Source organism: Suricata suricatta, chromosome 7, assembly GCF_006229205.1.
Source record: "Suricata suricatta isolate VVHF042 chromosome 7, meerkat_22Aug2017_6uvM2_HiC, whole genome shotgun sequence".
NCBI classification, from domain to species: Eukaryota; Metazoa; Chordata; class Mammalia; order Carnivora; family Herpestidae; genus Suricata; species Suricata suricatta.
In genome coordinates this window covers 136,012,137-136,033,679 of record NC_043706.1, presented here as the reverse complement: position 1 = coordinate 136,033,679, position 21,543 = coordinate 136,012,137, and the positions used below count along the sequence as shown (strand labels likewise).

Below are 21,543 nucleotides of genomic sequence, written 5' to 3'. Positions count from 1 at the left end.
AAATCAAGAGTCAGATGCTTAACCAACTGAGCCACCCAGGTGCCCCCAAATGAAAAGTTTTTAAAGCATGCAATCCCAAATCATCTAAATTACCTTACAATTGATTACAAATCATATATTTAAAAAGTTAACTTTTTTCTACTGGAATTATATGAGTTGATTGATATAATCCAATTCTATCTCAAATTAGAATATACATCATAAGAAATCGAGGAGACACTCAGGTGGGCTTGGGGAGGGAACCCAGATGTCCTTGCTGGACCTGGGAGCAGTGGAGGATGCCCAGCCCCCTGCATCTTAACAACCTCATTTCCTTACAATGGACACAAAAAGGGGTAGAAGGGGAGATGGGCTTGGACTTTCCCTGAGGTTGTTAAGTCCCAGGATGGGGTCCCCTTAGCGAGTTTGGGTCTTTGTTTCTTGAATTATTGTCACTGTATCCTCACCTGAACCTCAGCCTTCTTGAGCATTTGAGTGTCCTGTGCCTGAGGGAGTTGTCCTGCCTGGCCTGTCCCCATGGTTTATGGGTATAGAGGACATTCACTTGAAAATGACAGGCTCTCTAGACAGAGTATCGAATGCGTGATAGAAATGTTCTGGATGTGGCACTGATGGTACAGTCCTAGGAATATACTCAAAACCACTGAACTGTACATTTTAAAAGGGTGAGGTTATGGTATGTGACTTATACCTCAACTTAAGAACACACCTGACAGACCAATTTAAGGATTCAGAGGAAGGGAGTCCCTCAGGCTGTCAGGGATCTCATGGAGGTGTTGGTCCTTGAGCAAGGCCTTGAAAGCAAGGAGGACTCAGAGGAGAGTCAGGAAGAGCGGAGGGCAGACAGGGAGGGCGGGAAGCGCATGGGTCCTGCCAGAAGATGAGCAGAACAGGCGGCCAGAGAGGGAAGCACAGGAAGAAAGGGACAGGAGGACAGAAATCCTAGTTGGGGCCAGAATATAGAGGTTTAATGATGGCCCAAGCAGCATATGGGCAAGAAAAAGCCTTTGACAATCTCATGCCTGGGATCTGACATGTACGTAGCATGGCTGGGGAAGATCAACTTGCCTGGGTCACAGGGGATGGACGGGCATAGGAAAAGGTTTGGGAGGAGACTTCTTGGTAGCCATCATAATATCCTGGGGAAATAATGAGATAGCAATCAAATAGAAAAGGACAGAGTGGATGGATATTATAAAGCAACAGTAGAGAGAACTGGACACCTGACTGAATATGGAGAATAATGAAGCGTCAAGGACCACTCCAGAATTGTCAGCCTAGGACCCTATGAGGGAAGAAGCAATTAAACTAAGGGCTGGTTTGGGGGGAAAGATGTGGAATTCAATTTTAGGCATTCCGAGGTTGGGGTGACGATGGGACATCTCAGGGACACTGACCCGACAGTAGCGTGGCATCTCGGAGACCACTCGCGTACAGGTAAGGAAACCAGGCTCAGAGGCTCCGGCCACTGCCCAGGGTCAGAGAACTAATGTTAGGCAAGCCAGAGCCAGAATCCTGTCTGAAGATCTTTCTTCCCCCAGGGAGCTGTTTCAGATGTGGCTGGCACTTGGAAGGGAGTGATATGGGAGACAGAGAGGCCGGAGTCCACCACAGAGGTGAGAGGACAAGGGGTAGAGTGGCAAAGTCTCTGGAGGGGAGGAGAACAAGGAGAATTAAGGGCAGAGGACCAAGCCTTGCCACGTGAGGAGGAAGCAGAGGCGTGAGAAGGAAGCGGAATGCAAGGAGGTGTCACCCAGAACAACAGTGGCGTCACTGAACCACAGGGTGGGAGCACAATGGCAACGCAGAGAGGGCTTGCGTGAGAAGGAGCCTTAGAGGCCGTCCAGCTGCCGCTTGCCTTCTCTGCCAGCACAGCCCACCAATGCAGCACCATGACACCGGTGCTTCCGAGATGCTCAAGAGAAGGTAGACCAATGCCACTGGATTTGGCCATTGGACCTTGGAGGGTCTGTCTCATGAGAGTGCCGTGAGGGAAGGCTGGGGATGAAGGGCAAGGAAGAGAATTTTTTTGTTTTTGTTTTGATAGAAGAAAAGTTTGATGACCTTGAGAAAGCAACCAATGAAAGAAACAGAAGATGCAAGAGAGCAGCAGCTGGATCCTAGAGAAGCAGCTGGATCCTAGAGATCATGGAAGAGCCTGGGTCAAGTCTATTTAGTAAATGGATGAAGACAAAGCTTATCTGGTGGAGAGGAGAATGGATGAGCTCAAGTTGGAGGGTCTTTTTTTAAACAAGGAGAAGGTGAAGTTATCTATTGTGATTATCTAGTAAATACTCATTTTGTCCTTCCTTACTAACAGAACCCCAATATAATAATTTGGGGTAATAATGTGCCTAGCTAAAACACCACATTCCCTCTTTTGAAGTTATGTGACTCAGTGTTGGCCATGGAGCTGTCTTAAGTGTCATGTGTGTATTTGGCTCATCCCCTTTCTCCTTCTTTCCTTCCTGGAATATGGCTTTGATGGCTGGAGCTGTAGCAGCTATCTTGTAACCATGAAGTGACCCTGAGGATGAAAGCCAGTGCTAAGAATGGCAGCACAGAAAGAGAAAAAGAGGTCAGAACATTGATCACATTATGGAGCCACTACATAGACCCTGGATTGTCTACCTTTGGACTTACTTTGCATGATAGAAAAGACATCTCTTCGTCTAACCCATTGTTATTTGGGGGTTTTGTTACTGGTAGGCAAACACAACTCTTATCCAACAAGGCTGGAGGCTGGTGTGTATGTGTGTTAGAAGGTGGAACACAGAACAAGTGCTTTAGGGATCTGAAGTTCTACATAGCTCTGACATCATCTGTAAATTGAAAAAAGTTTAGAATCACAGTGTAGACACCAATCTAGACACCCATGACCAGAAAATCCATTATTCTCCTAATGAGTGCCTACATAGTGCAAACTCACTGAATGCAAACCAATCTGATTCTTCTCTACACCTTGTTGACCTTGACAATATCTATCTTACAAAGACTGAGGTTTATGTTTGATGCCATTAGCAGTTTTTATTGAAGGAGGAAAATAACTTTCTTAATTCATTTCAAGAGCAATTCTGCGGACATTGATTAAAACATGAAAGGCACTTAAATAAGCATAATTATTTCAGAAAACATGCAATGTTATGTGTTATATTGTGTTCACCACTGCTCAGATTGAGGGCTTTGAATCCATTAAGAGTTTAACATACCTTTTCTTCCCCTTTCATACCAAAACATTTGGCTCTTGTGAAATACCAACAGAGAAAGCCCAGGGCAAATGGTAAGCAAGGCTTCAATCTTTCTTTCTTTTCTTTTTTTAACTACAGGCTAACACCATCTCCATTCATGTAGAACCCAGAAAACATGTCTCCTTGGATATACCATATGGTCTCTTGGTTTAACTATCCATCTTAAGATACCTAGGGCAAATAGAGTTGTTCATTTGTGTCTTCGTCAGCATTACCAAGTATCTTTTAGAAAGTCAACAATTGATGGAAGAAAAGACTTCAGATTGCACAAATGCTCATCTGCTTTCCAATCCATTCTGTATGTAATTCCTGGGGTTTGTGAGATTTAAAAAATAATTCCAGTTAAGGCCATTTATCTGGTTTTGTGGCAGCAAATTCAGTCGCTCCAGAGACAATCTAATCTTCAGCCTCCCAATTATTTTCAGTGGCTGGATCAATGTACCAACCACTCATCTGGAAATTCATCTTGGTTCTATTGTCAGGACTGTACAGTGGGCAACTGGACAGAAGATGTACTGAGTTACAAAAAACCGTTAGCATCTTTGACATTTATTTGAAAGAAAACGGCGCTTCAACTTATTTAATATTTCAATGGTAACTTATTCATAGAAGACAGAAACGGCGGGGGGGGGGGCAGTGCATTTCAAGGGAACAACTGAGAAGTGAGTTTTTTCCAGGTAACATGGAAAACAGCATACAGTGCCATACACAGATCCCCAGGGCAGGCGGAGGGGACCACAGGAAGAGGAATTCATTTGAAAGGCTCTCTCATTTGGACAAGAATATGCTGGATTCCCATGACTCAAACAGGTGCTTAATAAAAAATGTAAACATCAAATTCATTGAGGCTCAGCTTCAGAACAGGTTAAGGCATTAATCAGAAAAGCATATTTGACATTTGTTCCCTTTATTCTCTTACACGATCAAGAACCAAATGGGCTAAACAGTATTCATGTGGATGAATGGACAACCAACCTTGGAAACTTAAACAATGGTGCAAACTCCTGACACCTTCTAGCTGACTCAAAACCACAGCCAAGGGGGAAAAGCACCGGGTTTCCCGTGATTAGGGTGACTTGTGGGCTGAGCTCAGGAAGGGGCACCCGAGCTATGGCTCCCTCCTGGGGAAGCAGGGAGGCTCTGAGACCGCACAGGAGCCCGCCAGGCGGCGCCCTCCCGAAGCCCCTATAACCTCTGATGGAGGCCCCCCGAATGGCTCAAGTTCCAGAAGTTCCCGGCAGACGCCTTTGCAAGCTTCGGTGCCAGGACACACACTGCCAATTTTGGCAAATTCATTTTTCTCACTGCTGAATCGGACGGGAAGGCCCAGGCCCAGGGTATAAAGAGCTTAGGGGGCTTTCAAAAACCCATTCAGGTTCAGTAAGAGCCTAGCTCATAAAGCAGGGTCTGCTTCTTGTTTTGAACCCCAGTCAGTAATCCTAGACACAACAGGGGAAGACCACAGTACAGTGTTGCGGGGGGAGGGGGGGCGGGCGCTGGGCTCTGAAAGACTCTTTCTCTGTGCTACTCTGGACCAGAACAGGGATGTGGCATTTTGCTGGCACAGCGTGGGGTTATGGCATTATTCTCACAGGCTCAAATAATTACAGATGAAAGCTGGAATGGGCACAAATGCCAGGCCGATTCTCCCCAGGCCCAGAATGACATGTCATCCTGTCCTTTCAGATACAGGCTATCGGCTCCATCCAGCATCCTTCCTGAGGACCAGGGCATTCAGGCCAAATTCGGCCTCCGAGTGCCTGGGAAGCCAGCAGCCCCAGAGCGCTCCTGGGAGAATGAGAGAAGATGAATTTTTAAACAACAAGATAAGTGTGTATGTGTGTGTCTATGTTTGATAATGGTCCAAACTTTAATAGCATGGTAAAATATTTATCTTATTTTTATAGCCAGCATGCAACAGAATTTAGAAAAATCAAGGTCTACTCAGCCACAGCTAGATGGAGCCACTCAGCATTTAAAAATACATATATTTATCAGTTAATGGGAAATGTAGACCCGTTGCCAGAAGTCACTTTCCTGAGATCATGCAGACACCCTGGGGGAAGAAGGGGGCTCCTGGGAAAACAATCGTTCACCCCACAGACCCTCTGTTCTTTGCTAAGCCACAGAGGGAAGGGTTGTGCGTAGCTCTCCAGTTTGGGGTTTTAAGAAGTTAATGGTCTAAGCAAATTGGCCCATTCAAGTTAATCTCCCTCTTGGACCCTGACTAGCCTTGAATAGCCTTGATTTGTTTCACTGAAATTCCCAATCCTCTTTTTGATAAGTGATGTCCATGGGACAGGGCTGAAGGTGGAGGATTGGTAATAAGTATTATGTAAATATTGATCATTAAAGACAAATAAAAGATCCTTACTTTTTGGATTTTTTTCATAAGGAGGTGGAAAGGAGGGGTCCTGTGAAATCAGCAACTACTGAATTAGACCATGTTAGAAATGGAGACTATCTGGGTGATGGGTATTAAGGAGGGCACATGTTATGAGCAGTAGGTGGTGTATGTAACTGACGAACCACTGAATTCTACCCCTGAAACCAATATTGCCTGCATGTCAACTAACTAGAATTTAAATACAATGTGATAAAAAAAGTCAATGTGAATTACGCATAAACATTAAAATTGCACAAAGTTAAAAAAAAATGGAAAGACTCAAAAGTCCATTGTCTTCATCCTTCAGATGAAGAAACTGGGAATGGACTGAACCACATGGATACAGGAGTGAGGACTGACCCATCCTGGTCTTTCACCAGGGCCAACGCTCTCCCAGGGTCTCGGGGCAGCAGGTGGAAGGAAGGAGGCAAAAAGCAGTGGGTTTGGGACATTACAGAAGGCACCTTGTGGGGCTGTCGCTTTTTGCTCACAGGCAGTGCATGCAAGGAGAGTTCCCTGTTGTTGGTGACTGTGAGTGTGTGTGGGCGCGTGTGCGGCTGTGTAAGAGCTCTTCCCCCCTTGTTATAAGTTCCGAGTAGAAGCAGTTAGAGGTCCAGAAGATTAACAAAGGCTACACACAATTTACCTTTCCTGTTCTCTATTTGTATAAACAGCATGAGAAATAAAGATGGTTCAAAGATACCACCACGCAAGAATTCTGTGGTTATTTTCAGCACAAATTATTTTTCCACCAGCGAAGAAGTGGCTTTATTCCAAATAAGACTTTAAGTTGTGCTTTCCTTTTTCTTTTCTCCTTTCCTTTTATACACAATGGCAACTCTTTCTCAGGAGTTTAAGGAAAACTTCTAACTTCTCCTTAAATGTAAATCGCTGGGATGTCTTGTACCACTGACCAACGCTTGTGTTTCCTATGGTTGTCAGGAGCAACCGCCTGATCCCGAACTTGAGCAGATTTGGCTGTTGAATTTATCGTCTGGAGAGAAGCAAGGACAGAGCCTGCTGAGTCCCTGCAGCTGCCCCCAAAGTGACTTACTCCCCAGATGCTAAGCCAGGTCCCTTCTGGATGATAAATGAAGTGAATGAAGGGGTAATTTTGCTAATCCATTCTCACTAGTGTCTGGCTAAGAATGACGATCTGCATGATCTGGGCCCAAACTTTACGCCGGTTTCTCCTCCTCCTTTTTTGATACCTTAGGAGGACCTCAGGTGGCCCTTTCTGAACGCGAGGGTCCATGAACACAACGCAGAAGATGGCCCCGCAGCGGCCCTCCTCCCTGCACACCCTCTCTCCACTCCCCGCCAGAGACTAATCCTCGAATGTGGGGCAAAGTCTGCGGGAGAGCTACCCTCTTACCTGAGAAATCATCCCGTAAAAAAAAAAAAAAACAAAACAAAACAAAAACCACCCCAATTCGAAGATTTTACTTTTGGCTCTTCTGAGGCCTTGCTAGGGGTTACTTCACTAAAACCAAACTCTCCCCAGGCCATCCAGATGGCTGTGTCGTCACGGCAGCTGTCAAGGATAACTGTACGCAGATCCAAAAGAACAGAGGATGTCACTTTATTGGCTGTCCACAGGACGTTTGGTCACACAAGGAGGTGGAGGCTGTGGCAGGCGTGGTACAACACAATACCTCATCTAACTACTAAACAGAAGGTTAACTGATTCTGGATAGGATAAAACCCCAGGGGCCGTCGGCAGCCCGGGCGCCGCCGGCCCCTGGATGACGGAGCTGAAGCAGCACGTCCCATCAGTCTCGGTGTGTCGCACTGTCTTCCCCTAAAACAGCACTTGAAGATTCACCAAATTAGAAGAAAGAAAGCAAGCAAGCAGCACTTCCGTTTGAATACCAACACCACGGTAAACGGATGTAGCGTGGCATGCAAATCCAGATCTGGTCATTTTTTTCCCCCTTTAGGTTTTTTTTTTAGTTAACAAAAGGAAGGCCATGTCCGGATATTAGTAGCATAACACGTAAGTGCAATTTCAGTCTGGCCACAGGTGTCCTCGATCTTCCGTGCGTCCGTCACGAGAGCGGCCAGCAGGCAGCAGGACACTGTCCTTTCTTCCCAGACTCTGCGGCCCTGGAGCCTCCGCTCTCCTCAGGCCCTCCCCCCTCAGATTCCAAATGCTTGCAAAGAACTACTTCTCGTATTTTCGCTGCTATCAAGGCAGTCAGGCTGGGGTAGAAGATTCAACTAAAGTCAAGCTGTGGGCCTTTGGGCCCCGCCCTCCTCTGCCACGGGAGGGGTTCCATTCACTGTTCCAGTGGTCACCAGGCCCCAGGACCCCAGGACGGGAGTGTCCTCACCACTGTGGAGCTGGGTCCCAGGGAAGCTCCTGCTGCCTGCAGCCCCCGGGCCGTGCTCACACGGAGCTGAGCTTCACCAGGCCGCGCACAGAGTCCTCGTGCAGGGAGTCCTGGCTGGCCAGACCCAGGACGTGCATGGTGCGGCTGTGCGCCAGGGGGCTGCCCGCCAGCAGCCGGGGCGGCGAGGGCGCTTCCTCTGGGGTTAGGAACTGGTGGCCCACGTGCTCTTCTTTCAGGGGCAGGATGTCTGTGAGCGCGGCCTCGGTGGTGAGGTTGGGCATGGAGGAGGGCGGCGTGGGCTGCCCGAGCGTCAGGCTGGCGCAGGGCGTGCCCAGGCCCGGCTTCCCGGGCAGGTGCAGCTCGTCGCTGGTGAGGCTGGGCTCGCTCTGCAGCAGGGGCGTGGCCGCGGCCTGCAAAACGAATTTGGTGCTCTGAATGCACTGGTCTTGGTCGCACTGGATAGCAGGAGGGAGCCAGCAGAGAGAAGACGGGGATGAGACAGGCACAGGGTGGGGACGGAAGGGGGCACAGGGGGACCAGGGAAGGGCAGGATGCAAGAGAGAGAGAAAGAGAGAGACCTGTTAGTGACACCTCAGTCACAGGGCAGAGAGCGTGCACAGCAGCCTGGTTTCACCCGAGCACGGATGTGGGGAGTCCGGACACTCAGCATCTAAACCCGCCACTGCTGAGAGCACTGACCCCCACAGCTGCCTGCCCAGGGAGTCACATGCAGCAGAGGCCGCCGAGTGCCCGGTCCTTGCTGGCGGACATGAGCCCGCGGACAGTCACCGGCCTTCCCACCTGGAGCAGTCTGAGGCAGCTGTTTTTCAGATGCTGAAAACCACTTTTACTCTATTGTTTTAAAAACACAGGGGCCCAGAGACCTAGTTCACGGCAGTCTGACTCATAAGAGCCACAGCCCAAAGGTAGAAGCAATTGTCCACGGACAGATGAATGGACTAACGAAATGCAGTACGAGCAGTGGACCACTACCGAGACATAAAGAAGCAGGAAATCCTAACACACGCTCTGACACAGGTGAACCCTGGGGACATCACGCTAAGTGAAGTCAGCTGGTCACAGATGGGCAAGTATTCCATGTCTCCACTTACAGTAGTACCTACAGTAGTTACCTCTGTAAAGACAGAGAGTAGGGAGAAGGGGGGGGGGGATGCTGGGGGTGGGGGAGGGGAGGGACAGAGTCCCCAGTTATGAGATGAAGGGTCCTGGAGATGGACAGGAGTGATCTTTGCACAACAATGTGAGTGTACTTATTGCCACGGAACTGTACATGTAAAAATGGCTAAAATGGTAAATTGTACATTATGTATATTTTACTACAGAAAGAAAGAAAGAGAAGCCCCTTAGGGTCTGGAAGACCATTCACCAAGCCCTAGAATTCCCCACCACTAAATTTCCATCAGCTTCAAGAACCATTAATTGAGCTTCTGTTTAGTTTTTTTTTTAATCTGTGAAAGAAAATGCCAACATTTTACAAGATATTTCCTTTTCTTCTAAGCGTTCTTACGGCGTATTACCCCTGCATCCTTTGCCTCACTTCACTCACTGGGCAAAGCAAATGGTATAAACACACTTTTGGCCGATTGAATCTCTGATCCTCCGAAAACCCTCCCTTGAGCCTCGGGGGCAGGTTTCAGATCAGCCAGAAGAGACTTCCCAGGCATGCAGAGATCTTGAACTCGAGCATGTGCAGTAACTCCTTAGAGAGTTTCAGGAACCTCCAAGGGAAACGGGTGTGAGCTTGTCTGACCTGAGTTTGGGTTTGAGCAGTGAGCCAGGCACGCCACTGCATCGCTTCAGAAGTTCTTAGAACAAACTCATTTCCCCTTTTCACAAACCTGGAGGTTTAAATGAATGAGTGGCTTGCTCACGACCTTACAGATAAAAGTAAGGCCTGGGCCCAGGCCCTGGAGCTGAGTTTGCCCGACAGCAAACCTCCTTCTACTACTGCATGTGACACACAGGAAGTGCTTCATAAATGTTGTCTTACTATCCCCTCTGCTTTTTCAGAACTCCTGAGTTACCACAGAATCTGTGCTAATGGGTCTGCAAAGGAGGGGTGCCTCACCCTCTTCCTGCCATGGGGACACCCAGGACTTCTGTCACTCACCCACCTCCAGGCAGGGGACAGTCCACACCTTGTACCACACGGCCTCTAGGGGAGGAGACAGAGTTCATGGGAAGTTCTGACTCCTTAGGCTTTTCTTTCATTTGCTCCTGTGTGTGTGTGTGTGTGTGTGTCCTTTTGGCCAAATGGAGTTCTTTCTATAATCACAAGTGGCACCCCCCACCCCAAGGAGGAGGAGGAGGAGCTGGAGTCTCTTATGAACTCACAGGCTTTAGAGGCAGAAGACCTTGATTCCGGGCAGAGTAGAGCTCTTTAAGGAAGGCAAGCCAGTCCCCTGGGAGACCCTCACTTTTTTTTTTTTCTTCTTCTAAATATAATTTTTTATCAAGTTAGCGAACAAACAGCGTATACCGCGTCCTCTTGGTTTCGGGAGTAGATTCCCGTGATTCGTCACTTACATACAACACCCAGTGCTCATCCCAACAAGTGCCCTCCTCAGTGCCCATCCCCCGTCTTCCCCGTCCTCCCCCATCAACCCTCCGTTTGTTCTCTGTATTTAAGAGTCTCTTATGGTTTGCCTTCCTCTCTGTTTGAAATTATTTTTTCCCCTTCCCTTTGCCCATGGTCTTCTATTAAGTTTCTCAAATTCCACATGAGTGAAAACACATCTTTCTCTGACTTATTTCACTTAGCATAATGCCCTCCAGTTCCATCCACCTTTTTGCCAGTGGCAGGTAGTGTTCCAAGGTAAGGAGACCCTCCCACTTCTCTCGGCCTTCGGCTCAGTCCAGGGAGCTCAGAAGCACCCAGAGCTGGGGCCTGGGCTGGGGGCGGGGCACAGTCGCCTCCTGTCCTCAGCTTCCCCAGCACCACTGTGCGGTTTTCGCCACAGCGGTGTTTCCCCACCGGCCGCTCCTGCAGGGGCTTCAGCCCGTGGGGGGGGGGTCCTGCCGGCGGGAGGTACTGGGGAGCTCGCGGGGGCGGGGGGGGGGGCTGCGGGCAGGCTGGGCCACGCAGGTCCACTCATGCCCTCCGGCACCGTCCGTCTGGTCCAGCACACAGCTCCATCTTGACGGGGCAGAGGCGGGGAAGAGCAACTTCCTGAAGAATCATATTCATCTTCTGGAAACTGACCCAGGGCTTTGGATATATTGTACTTGGCAAAGAACGTTTTGTGAAAATCAGCACTTGGTATTCTTACGGACAGCTGAGCTCCTGCACCGCCTGCGTTTCCCAGGGCTCAGTGCAGCCTGTGCGAGCCGGCCAGCGACCCCGGAGCCCAGCCCAGAGCTGCGGAGAGCAGGCCCCCTTCTGGGCTCTGGAAGCTTGTTCTCAGTCCTCCCTCCTGGAGCCCTCGCTACTCTCATACCTTCTGTCTGCACAGTACCCTCAGCTCTGAGGAAAGATAAAATTGCAAACCAGACTTGCTTGTCTCTGTTGACTTGCAGGAAGCCTTTTTTTATTGAAACCTAATTGGCAAATTCTATTTTAGGGATCAGTGCAAGAGGGACTCTTAGCGGCTCATAGAGAACTCTGTTAGAGGGCAGAGCTGGAAATTTTCAAGGTCAGGGGTGCAGGCAAGAGGGGAGAGTTGCCCCCTCCTCCTCCCTCCTCTCTCTAGGTGTCTGTCCGTTTTCTCCTCCCTGATCACACCCCTCCAGCCACGCTCACGGCAGGGCCCATGGACAGGCCCCCACCAGAGCCTCCAGGGAAAAAGGGGTCCGTCCGATCCTTAGAGTTCACCAGAGGTCTAGGTGGGGCTGGAGGAGTCTTCTGAGGCCTCACACTAACATCACTGCTGACGCCGACAAGACTGCGGACCTGGGGCGGGTTTACTCTGAAACCATGAGGCTTAGGATCGTGGCCCCTCCAGGGCCCGGGTCCTGCATGCCGTTTTCCTTCTCGTAAAGAGAAAGCCCCTCCAAACCTGGCTCCACTCCTGTCCACACCCGTTGGCCTTCTCCTGCGGCCGAACTTGCAACTTGTTTAAACAGTAACATCCCAGCCGGACTGTTGAAAATGCTGTCCAGTTTGCCAGGGGCGAAGCCTAAGGACTTAAATACATGGAAATAAATTTAGCCTAAAGCATTTAATTAAAAAAAATCTAAATATAAGTCATTCAGAAATATTTTCAAAATGACTATTTTGAACTTTGACTTGTGTTAACGGACTTCAAGCACCTCCTCTAGAGATTTCTTTAAGCATTTTTTTAAAAAGAGGCCTGTCTTTCTGAGTATAGTTGCAGAGTTTCCTCTGTGATAGGGAAACACAGTTTCATATTAATAATTAACCTACTCTTTGCCCCACCTCACATCCCACCAGTTTAACCTTGGCAGTGATATCAGTGAGCACAGTTACTGCGACCATGAACCTAAAGTGTCTAAATCCTGCTGCACCCGTAACTTTAAAGATAATTTGCCACATTCAAACCGGTTTTCCTCTGGACGACCAATCCCATTCGGCGGTACCAGGGACCAGACTTTGTTCTACTGGATTGCGTCCATATAAAGCTTCCTATTAGCTCCATGGAGCTATGAATTTTTGTCAGATTCCAACCAAGGGTAGTGCAATGACTATCATTCTCATACTATTAACTTAGCATTTTGGAACATCTCCTTCTTAGAAAAGACTCAATGATTAGGAGACATCCACATTTTTTTTTTAAAAGCTCAGAACTTTTCCTCATTTTGCACAAATCCCCAGGAGGGTGGGTTGATAAACCTTCATGGCTGCAATCCCATTTGAGAACTTGGTCAATATTTTCAGGGTTACGGTGGAGATGATCCATGAAAAATGTTTGTACACCTCCTCCTTTTTACCTTTGCTTCTGATTCCTATTTGCTCATTTCTTGTTGATTTTTCTACTTAATTTTCTTTCTTTCTGGCCTTCCCAGTTCTCTTCTCTGCTTTCCCCTCCATCTTTTCTTTTCATGGGTTTCCCTCCCACTTCCCTTTCTCTCTTCTCTTCACCTTTACTTCTCTCGCTTCTCCCTTTCTTCTCTTTCTCCTCTGTGTTTTCTCTTAGCTTTATTCATGCTTCCGCCACCCCCACCTCGTTGGCTTTCCACTTGCCGACTCCTCTCTTCACCAGTAGGGGGAGACATCACTGCTTGCTTTTTCTTCTGACAACTTGGTAGCAGGGCTTCTGCTCCAGCGTGAATACCAAGACGCCCTTCAGTGTATTATTTTATCTAACCGGTTATATAATCTTAAGAAAAACCAATAAGCACCTCGATATTGGGCAGTGACAGTCCGCCTACTACAAACAGGAAATTGAAAAACTCATGCGATCATTCCAAAACGCTTTAAAGGTTCCTACTTCTCAAATATCAGATTGAATCATACGAAATTGCCATTTAAAAGTCAAAAATCATCCAAATGCTGAATTTCTATGGAATAGAAGCCTGATCGCTTGCAAGAGGGTCTATGAGAAGACCCTTCTGCTGCAGCACAAAAAGACCACTGGCAGGAATGCTGGGGCGCTTGTGGTGGCCGCAGTGCGTCGCTTGACGGCTGGCTGATTTACTGCCCACGTGAGCCTCCACCATCTACCTTGCAAAGAAGTTTAGGGTTTTGGATGTTCGGTGTCGCACACATTATCACTTGATGTTACAATCTGAAAACACCATAGAGATCGTTTACTTTTTGTTTCTGCAGATTTTCAAATAAAATTGCTCATGTTGGAAGACATTTGATTTCACTCTAGCTGGCTCCTTATTTGAAATAAACCTAGCACACAGATCAAATGCTGTGAAAAGCAAATCTGGGACTTTTCTGGATGGTCTAGTATACAAATTAAGAGTGAATGAAATTATTTATTTCTTCTGCTCCAATTCTGTCAAAAGTATTAGCACTGGGCATCATTTATTTCCGCTCGGCTGTGAAGCCATGATCTCGGGTCTTGTGAGTGCTCGTTTTGGCCACAGAAACGCTAGAAACTTCTAAAATTCACCTAAAAAGTAGGTTAGGAGGAGAGCTTCCTTTTTATTCTGTCATTTAACATTACCATTTAAGTGTGTGTAAGTTACTTTTTCTACTATATTAGATTTTTCAGATGATGCATTGAGAGTTCTATCATAGTTATTCACAAATTTATTTTAAAAAATCATGTAACTTCTGGATTCAGTTTTTTTGATATTGGATTAAGGGGCACTTAAGAATTAGATTAAGTAAACATAACCAATGATTTTCTAACAAGCAAAATTTCTAACGACCATGAACTGTGGTTCTTAGCTTTGTGGGCAGCGTGTGGTTGCAAAGATCTTTTAGTTACGAGTGCCAGATGTGAGCATAGACTCTGACCCCAATGCTGTCCAGAACTTCAATCATTTGACAATCAACTGAAATATACATACTAAAAACTGGGCCATACCGGATGTCCTGACTGTGCTTACGTGGAAAGAACTTCAACATTAGGTAATAATAAAAGCCAGCAATGAGGAAAATAGGACTGGTAAAAATGTGATCTTGAGCTGGCCCTGGGGTTATCTGCAAGCAGTTCCAGTATGGCTGCTCCAAACGTCATTGGCATTCAGATGACAGAGGCTATGCTAAGGTTACACACTCCCTTTTAATGCTTTAGAAGGCCCTTCGTTACTTTTCTAACATTTTCTTCCTCGGGAGTTTGCCGTAGGGGGGATCACTTAGGCACTAAACAACCGTCCCCGCCCCCAAATGGCAGGGTGCTAACTCCCCCATCCTAAATATCTTTGGGGTGGGGGCTTCTGAGTGTTGGGCATTTCCTTCTTGAACTGGGCAGGATTGGCATCCACTCCTGGCTCTGAGCTGTGGGGCCACACAGAACACATCTCCTCTTCCCCCCATGGGACTGTTCACTTCCGGCCTCTCCAGAAGACGTTCTGATACATTTGGGGGGCGCGGTCAATAGTGGGGAGGAGCCTTGAGACCAGAGAGAGTTCTCTCAGCTGCGCACGCCCAGTGGGCTCCTCGTAACAAAGGCAGCATGGGGCGGGAGAGGGGGCGTGGGGCTGGAGGTCAGCTCCCTTTTAGATTTACTTATGGGCAACTCACTTTATAATTAATTGGTAACGGTTTTTGTGTAATCATATGTGTGCTTGGGAATTATTATAAAGAGAGAGAAACCCCACCCACAGATCACTTCTAAAATGCGGTAAAACTTCCATGAAAGCTAAATTTAATTAATTAAATTAACAATTAATGAAGTTGACATCATCATGGGTCTTGTAGACATTAAACATTTATTAATTTTGATTTTGTAGTTTTCATGCTTTAGAGCTTGTCATGTTTTTTTCAGATCTTAAAATTTTTCATAGTCCCTGGAAAAGCACAGGTGCACTTTGCTGACAGGGTCCAGCGGCACAAGAGCCATGACCTCTGGTCTCCCGACTCATGGAGTAATTTGATACCATCAAGGCTGTCACTGCACCAAAGAGAACTCTGTCCCTCTGGTCCCTAGTTCCATATTCACAGAGGAGCCTTTTACAGACGTGAGGAAAGAGGAGTGAGGAAGGAATGAGGTGTGGGAATGAAGAGAGAAACAAACTAGTATTTGTGCAGAAATCCCCAGGAAAAGGCCCTTGAGGTGAACTTACACACACACTCAACTGAACACTTAAGGAGCACCTCCTCCGTGCCAGGCTCTGTCACCCCCCGGGGCCGGGAGGGAGGGACAGACAGGGTCTCAGTCCGCTCCAGCCACCATCCAGGAAGGCCCTTGCTACTTCACGGTTTAGGAACTGGAGGCTCTGGGGATTAAGGGGTTTCCTGTGATGCCCCAGCCCCCAGCGTCAGGACGGGCGGATGCAAGCCCAGGTGCCGTGATGCCGCACCCGCTCTCCCCACACCTTTCCCTGCCGCACGGAGCACCTGAATCTATTTGCAAAGCTTTTCCTTTCATTGTCTTTTGGCTTTATTCTATCATCCTCACCACTATCCAGTTAGACCAAGAGACGACTGGACTTGGTGAGGGCACAGCTGACAGGAGTCAGGGAAGAGAAAGTTAGGAAAAGATAATATATGTTGATTTCACTTGATCTTACCCAAGAGGGTGAGAAGTGATAAATGTTGATTTTCAAAAAATGATCTTCCAGCATGAGAGATGAATTCAGGTTAATATCTCAGATGAGAAACATGAGCAACTCAAAGTTTTTTTTTTAAACTGCCAGATCAACTGATACTTGTAGGATAACTAACAGAATCGACTCACATCTCTACTACTTCACAGTGAATTTCTACAAACCATGTCATTCTTTCGTAAGTACGGGGACGCAAACTGTCTCTAGGCTTTCCTAGCTACTTGTGGGGCACCTCCCCGCCCCGCCTCCAGCTATCTGTGGGCACCCAAAGGCACAGTCAGCACCCCCTAACCTGCCCCCGTTCCTGTGTTTCCCCTTGGTGACTTGCATGCTTGTCACCAAGCCGAAAGGTGGGGAACATCCCTGGCATCCTGTCCCCAGACCTCTACCATGACTCCATCTCCCAAGCCCCAGACCGTTGCTGCCCCTTTTTGGAGTCCACTTCTGCTGTCCTGGTCGGCCCCACCGCCTCCCTCTGTGCCCTGAAGAGCCCCCGGGCTCCATGCACCCCACGTGAAAATCTGACGGTACTGCTCACTGCACTGAGTCTCTGTGACAGCTCCCTGCCACGTACAGAACAAAATTCACACTGGTTTGAAGGCACCCAAGGCTCTTCACACGCTTCCTCTCCTGCTTTGGCTCTGCCCATTGCCTGCCTTGCAACCCACACCCAGTAACTGAGGCCTCCTGCTCCCGCACAAGGCGCACGGTGCACCCCATGTGTGCCTGGGCCTCTGCCTAGAGCATCTCTCCCACCTCTGGGTGGCTATTCGTTGTAATCAATCTTTTAATATCTGGCTCAGACGTCATCTCCTCCAGGAAGCTTTGCCTGAAACCCAAGCACTTGTCGTTGGAGTTCCGGGACTCTCTCGTTGGTGAGCACACTCTATTGAAATCCCCCAGGCACCTGAATATGAGTATTCTCTGAACAGACCATGTCTTAGTTGCGCCAAACTAACCTAAGGTTTTTCAAGAAAAACTTTCGTGGTGTTAAAGCAAAATATGGCTCAGAAATTATTCCTTTTAACCCAAGCTTGTAGAGAGTTCAGGAGACTCTCAAGGCTGCGGGGATGGTTTTCAGAGCTGGCTGATGATTAGAATCCCCTCCAGGATTGCTTCATGCTTGCTGATGATTAAAGTCACCTCCAGGGGATTCTAACTCCACGGGGCTCAGGATATCAGCGTTGTGATTCTAACGTGCATCCAAGGCTGAGGCCCACTGGACTGCGGTAAACTCAGCCACCAGACATAAGGGCCAGATATGAAGACGTTTAGCTGACACCAATTTGAGGGCTTCTGAAGCTGAATTAGTGGAAAGCAGTGTGTGTGTGTGTGTGTGTGTGTGTGTGTTTGTTGCTATGTGACGCTGAGCACGCCAGTCATTATTCTATGGCCTCCATTTCATGCTCTGCAAAGTTGCCGTGGGGATTAAGTGAGATGATCCTTGCAATAACAGTATCGATCCTGTCCACACTCTGCCAATTGCAAAGAGTGATGGGCCCCAGCAGAGACCCACCTGACCCCAGCATACTTCTCTACCAAATAAACTTGGTTCCACTTTTAGAATTGCCTGAAATTACCTTCTGATTCTAAAAAATTCAACTTTAAGTGATTTAAAGCCGGTTTTCACATTTGTCTGATTGGGATTGGAACATAAGAACTTTTTTTTAAATTGATCCTGAGCTCTAATTATATCCAGTAAATGAAACAGATAAAAAGGAAGACAGTGGATTGCTTGTGGACAAATTGCTCTTACTGATCATGCACGTTTCCGAGAGAGCTAAAGGTGAGGCCTGGGTGCGCACTGCTACGTCGGACACTAGGAGAGCCAGAGGGTTTCAGGCTCCCCCTTGCCAGGCACCGCAGGTCCTGATGCGCCGGTTCAGTGTGGAAGTGATCTTGGTTGGGGTGTCTGTTACAGGCAGACTAAGCAAGTCAAAGGAAAGGAAGGAATCTTACAGTTTGCCTCAAAGTGTTAGTTTATTGTCAATCTTGAAATATTTCAGCTCCAGAATTTGACAATTCTTGGAAACTGCTTAGTATGTAGATTTCTCTTGGTCCTGGCGTTACTCAGAGTAGGAGAAAGCAAAGCAAAGAGCGTGGGGCCCTCAGCCTGTGCTGAAGTCACTTCGTGTGAATCCCCAGCTCTCTCCTCTGGGGGACTGACATGCATTTCACAGCAGGTGAGAAACACAAAACACCAGTCTCCCCTTTTGGGGCTTACTCCACTGTTCCTTCACCCTCACCGGGGTCCAGGGCTGCTGCTCCCCTGTCCCTGCATGTCTGAAAATTACTCTCATTTTCTATTTGCTTTTACTTTTTCAGGCTTATTTTTTCTCCCCTTCCCCTATTTCCATAATAAAACAATACTGATGTGTGACCACAGAGACAATGGCCACAAAGTAGGCAACCTCATGAAATAAATTCCTAGAAAGACAAACTACTGAAACTGACCCAAGAAGAAATAGAAAATCTGAATGGACCTGTAATGGGTAGTAAGTGAGTTAGTAATCAAAAAACTACCCATAAATAAAAGCTTGGGGCCACATGGCATTACAAATGAGTTCTCTCAGATCTTTTAAAAAGTATCCCATTCCTCAGCAACTTCCAAAATGAAGAGGAAGAAACACTTCTCAACTCAGTCTATAAAGCTAATATTAAACCTGACACCAACAACAAAACTACTGAAAGAAAAAGAAACTGCAGACCAAAATCTTTTATGAATACAGATGTAAACATCCTCAACAAAACACTAGCAAACCAAATCCAGCAACATACAAAAGGGATAATACACCAGGGCTAGGTGGGATTTATCCTAGAAATTCGAGAAACGTACCACAGATAAGAAGGGGAGGTTCTGCTTCGAAGCCCAGACTGCAGCACACCCCCCATTCCTGCACCAAGTGCTGGGTCTCGGGCCTGCATCAGGGTGGTTGGGAGGTGTGGGAGAAACCAAGGGTCACGGTGTTCACCCCCTTCCAGGAGGAGCTGGCTCCCTCTCCTGTGTACGGGGGCTAAGAAGTGGTTCCCTGCTCTTCTGACCTATCCGTCAAGCTGCAAAGATCAGAGATGCGCAGAGAGCTCCAAGCTAGTTGGGGCTTCAGGGTCAAATTAGTCCCAGCTCCCATTTTGCAGTGGGGAAAACTGAGGGCCACAGAGGCAGGGTGACTTGCTAACAGGGAGATAACTGGTGGAAGCCAGGACTAGAGCTCTTGCTCTCTGCTTCCCACCCAGGCTCTTCCCCTCTCTTGAGTCACATCCAATGTCATCCAGTTGCTCAGAGTGGATGAAATTGACCTGGCTGATCTTGTCACCATGGATATCAGGGAGATGATGATGATAATAATAATAATATAGCTAATATTTACATATAATTCTTACTTTGTGCTAGGCAAGGTTTTAAGTGTTTTACATGCATTAGCTCACTTGATCCCCATAGAAACCCTACAAGGTAAGGATTTCGATGCTCCCATTCTATGAACGAAAACACTGAGGCAGAGAGAGGTTAAGCTGCTTGTCAAGGTCACTTATCTAGAAAGTGTAAGAAGTCTGGCTCTTTGCACAATTAATCCCCATCTGCTCTTTGAAAGGAGGTAAGAAAGGCCTCTGTAAAGCCTGGTGCTTTACTATGAAGTGCTTCGTACGTGACAGAGACTGTCCCTGCACAGTTTTCAGCCCTGCTGGACCACGTTGGCCCAGGGACCGGTCTCTAAGACAGGTCCCTGCCAGGATTTTTAGGTTTTGTCTCTGGTAGGGAGAAGGTGGGCCACAGGACTCAGTGATGTACAGCTTCTCTACTGTGGAGTCCCTGGGAGGTGGGGGGGGGGGGACATTGGTCCAGAAAGCGTAAGCACAATGTCATGAATCTGAACCGAACTTAGGGACGCAGACGGCACTAGGGTTGTGGCGGCTGGAGGGCTGCTGTACTAGATAACTCTGGGGGCACGATCTGTGCCTTGGCCATTCCTTTATTCCTTTCAGCCCCTTGTCCTATTAGCTCTTCAGGAAAGATCTGGGCATGGCTGGACAAAGAAATGAAGTGTGTGTGTGCATGCTGGTGGCCACGTGGTGCTGTGGGCCGTGATGTCTTCTGCCTCCACATGGGTGAGCAAGGCAGAGGGGGCATGAAGTCGGGGTGTAGTCAGCCTTGGTAGGTCCCCCAGGGTCGCAGGTCCTCATTCAGCCCCTCCTGTGACTCAGGATGCCACGTTCCTGTGGTCAGGCCCGAGCAGGCCTCGCTGCAGGTCGGAGCTCTTCCCGAGTCCCCGATCTGACTGGCACTTATGGCGTGTGCACCCACACTTGTGGCTGATCTCCAGATAGAGGGGAGAACAGGAGGGCAAGGAGCCCTAGAGTTTTAGATAGCCTCAGGCTTCCTGACATAAGAGTTCAAGTCAGAGATGAACTGATGCCTTAACAAGAATCCATGCTTTGGACTCAATGATAAGGGCTTAGCAATGGCAACTGCTTCACCGTTACAAACTTCTTCTTAATCTCGGAAGTGTTCTCTGTAAACAATCCTTATGGCATCAAAACCAGTGCCTTCAGGGTCATTGGTTACTTGGGAGATGGCCTTCCCATGGGAATAGGAAGTGGCGCCCTAACCACTCCTGCCAGGCCAGTGCCCTTGGGGGTACGCCCTTCAACTGGGGTTCCAGTGCGGCCTACTTGGACCAGACTCCAGAGGGCACGAGGGCAGTTTGATGAATTTCATTAACTGTACAGACCTCCCTGTGTCGTTAAACCTGCCCTCTCTCACTCTCATAGAGGCACATAGTAGGTCCTCAGTAAACGTGTGGAATGAATAAATTACACCCTCATCTCATCTTAATACAAGGTGGCTTAATAGTGTCAACATCTTGAAGGTAGCCTTGTTGACTTTTTAAATGTAGTGACAGTGTACAGCGTGGTGGGACCAGTACCATGGGGGTCCCAGGGTAAAACTGATGTTAAGTTCACTGGGTTTGAAAAGGCCCACCGCGTCAGCGGTGTCTCCTAGGGGAGGTTCCTACTATGTCCTTGGTGGATGTGTTTGTGTCTTGTCCCCAGACACTGCCTCCTTGAGGGCAGATGGACGGCACTCCACAGACCTTCCATGCCTGCCACCCAGTTGAGTCTCTAACAAAGAGCAGGGACCCAGGAAGAGTGACTAAATTAATGCGAGGTCACATGCCCAGTGTGTGAAAACACGCACACTTCACAGGCGCGACTGGTGGATGCCGTGGTCAGAACTCCTTCCAGGGCATTTGCTGTGCGCCTGTGCAGAGTGGAGTGTGGACACAGTTGTCCTCAGTGCCTGTTCACTTGAAGGAGGAAGTAAATGAAGTGAACGTGGGCATTAAAATCATCAGACTGGTTTGGGTCCACAAATTGGTGGCTGTGCGCCCTTGGGCAGAGATGATCTACTTCTAGCTTTAAAAAAAAAAAAAAA

General features: G+C 47.9%; 1 protein-coding gene across 8 annotated transcripts in view; it reads right to left on the bottom strand.

Annotated features, from left to right (window-relative positions):
• Positions 1–7,192: 7,192 nt before the first annotated feature.
• Positions 7,193–21,543, bottom strand: part of ZDHHC14 (zinc finger DHHC-type containing 14) — a 271,981-nt gene continuing 257,630 nt past the window's right edge. For 7 of the 8 annotated variants that reach the window (XM_029944128.1, XM_029944130.1, XM_029944131.1 and 4 more), the window contains one exon: positions 7,193–8,422. In XM_029944128.1, coding sequence (XP_029799988.1) covers positions 8,024–8,422 — 399 coding nt within the window. In that variant the 3' untranslated portion in view covers positions 7,193–8,023. The remainder of the gene's footprint in view (positions 8,423–21,543) is intronic. The other variant, XM_029944129.1, reaches the window with a different exon arrangement.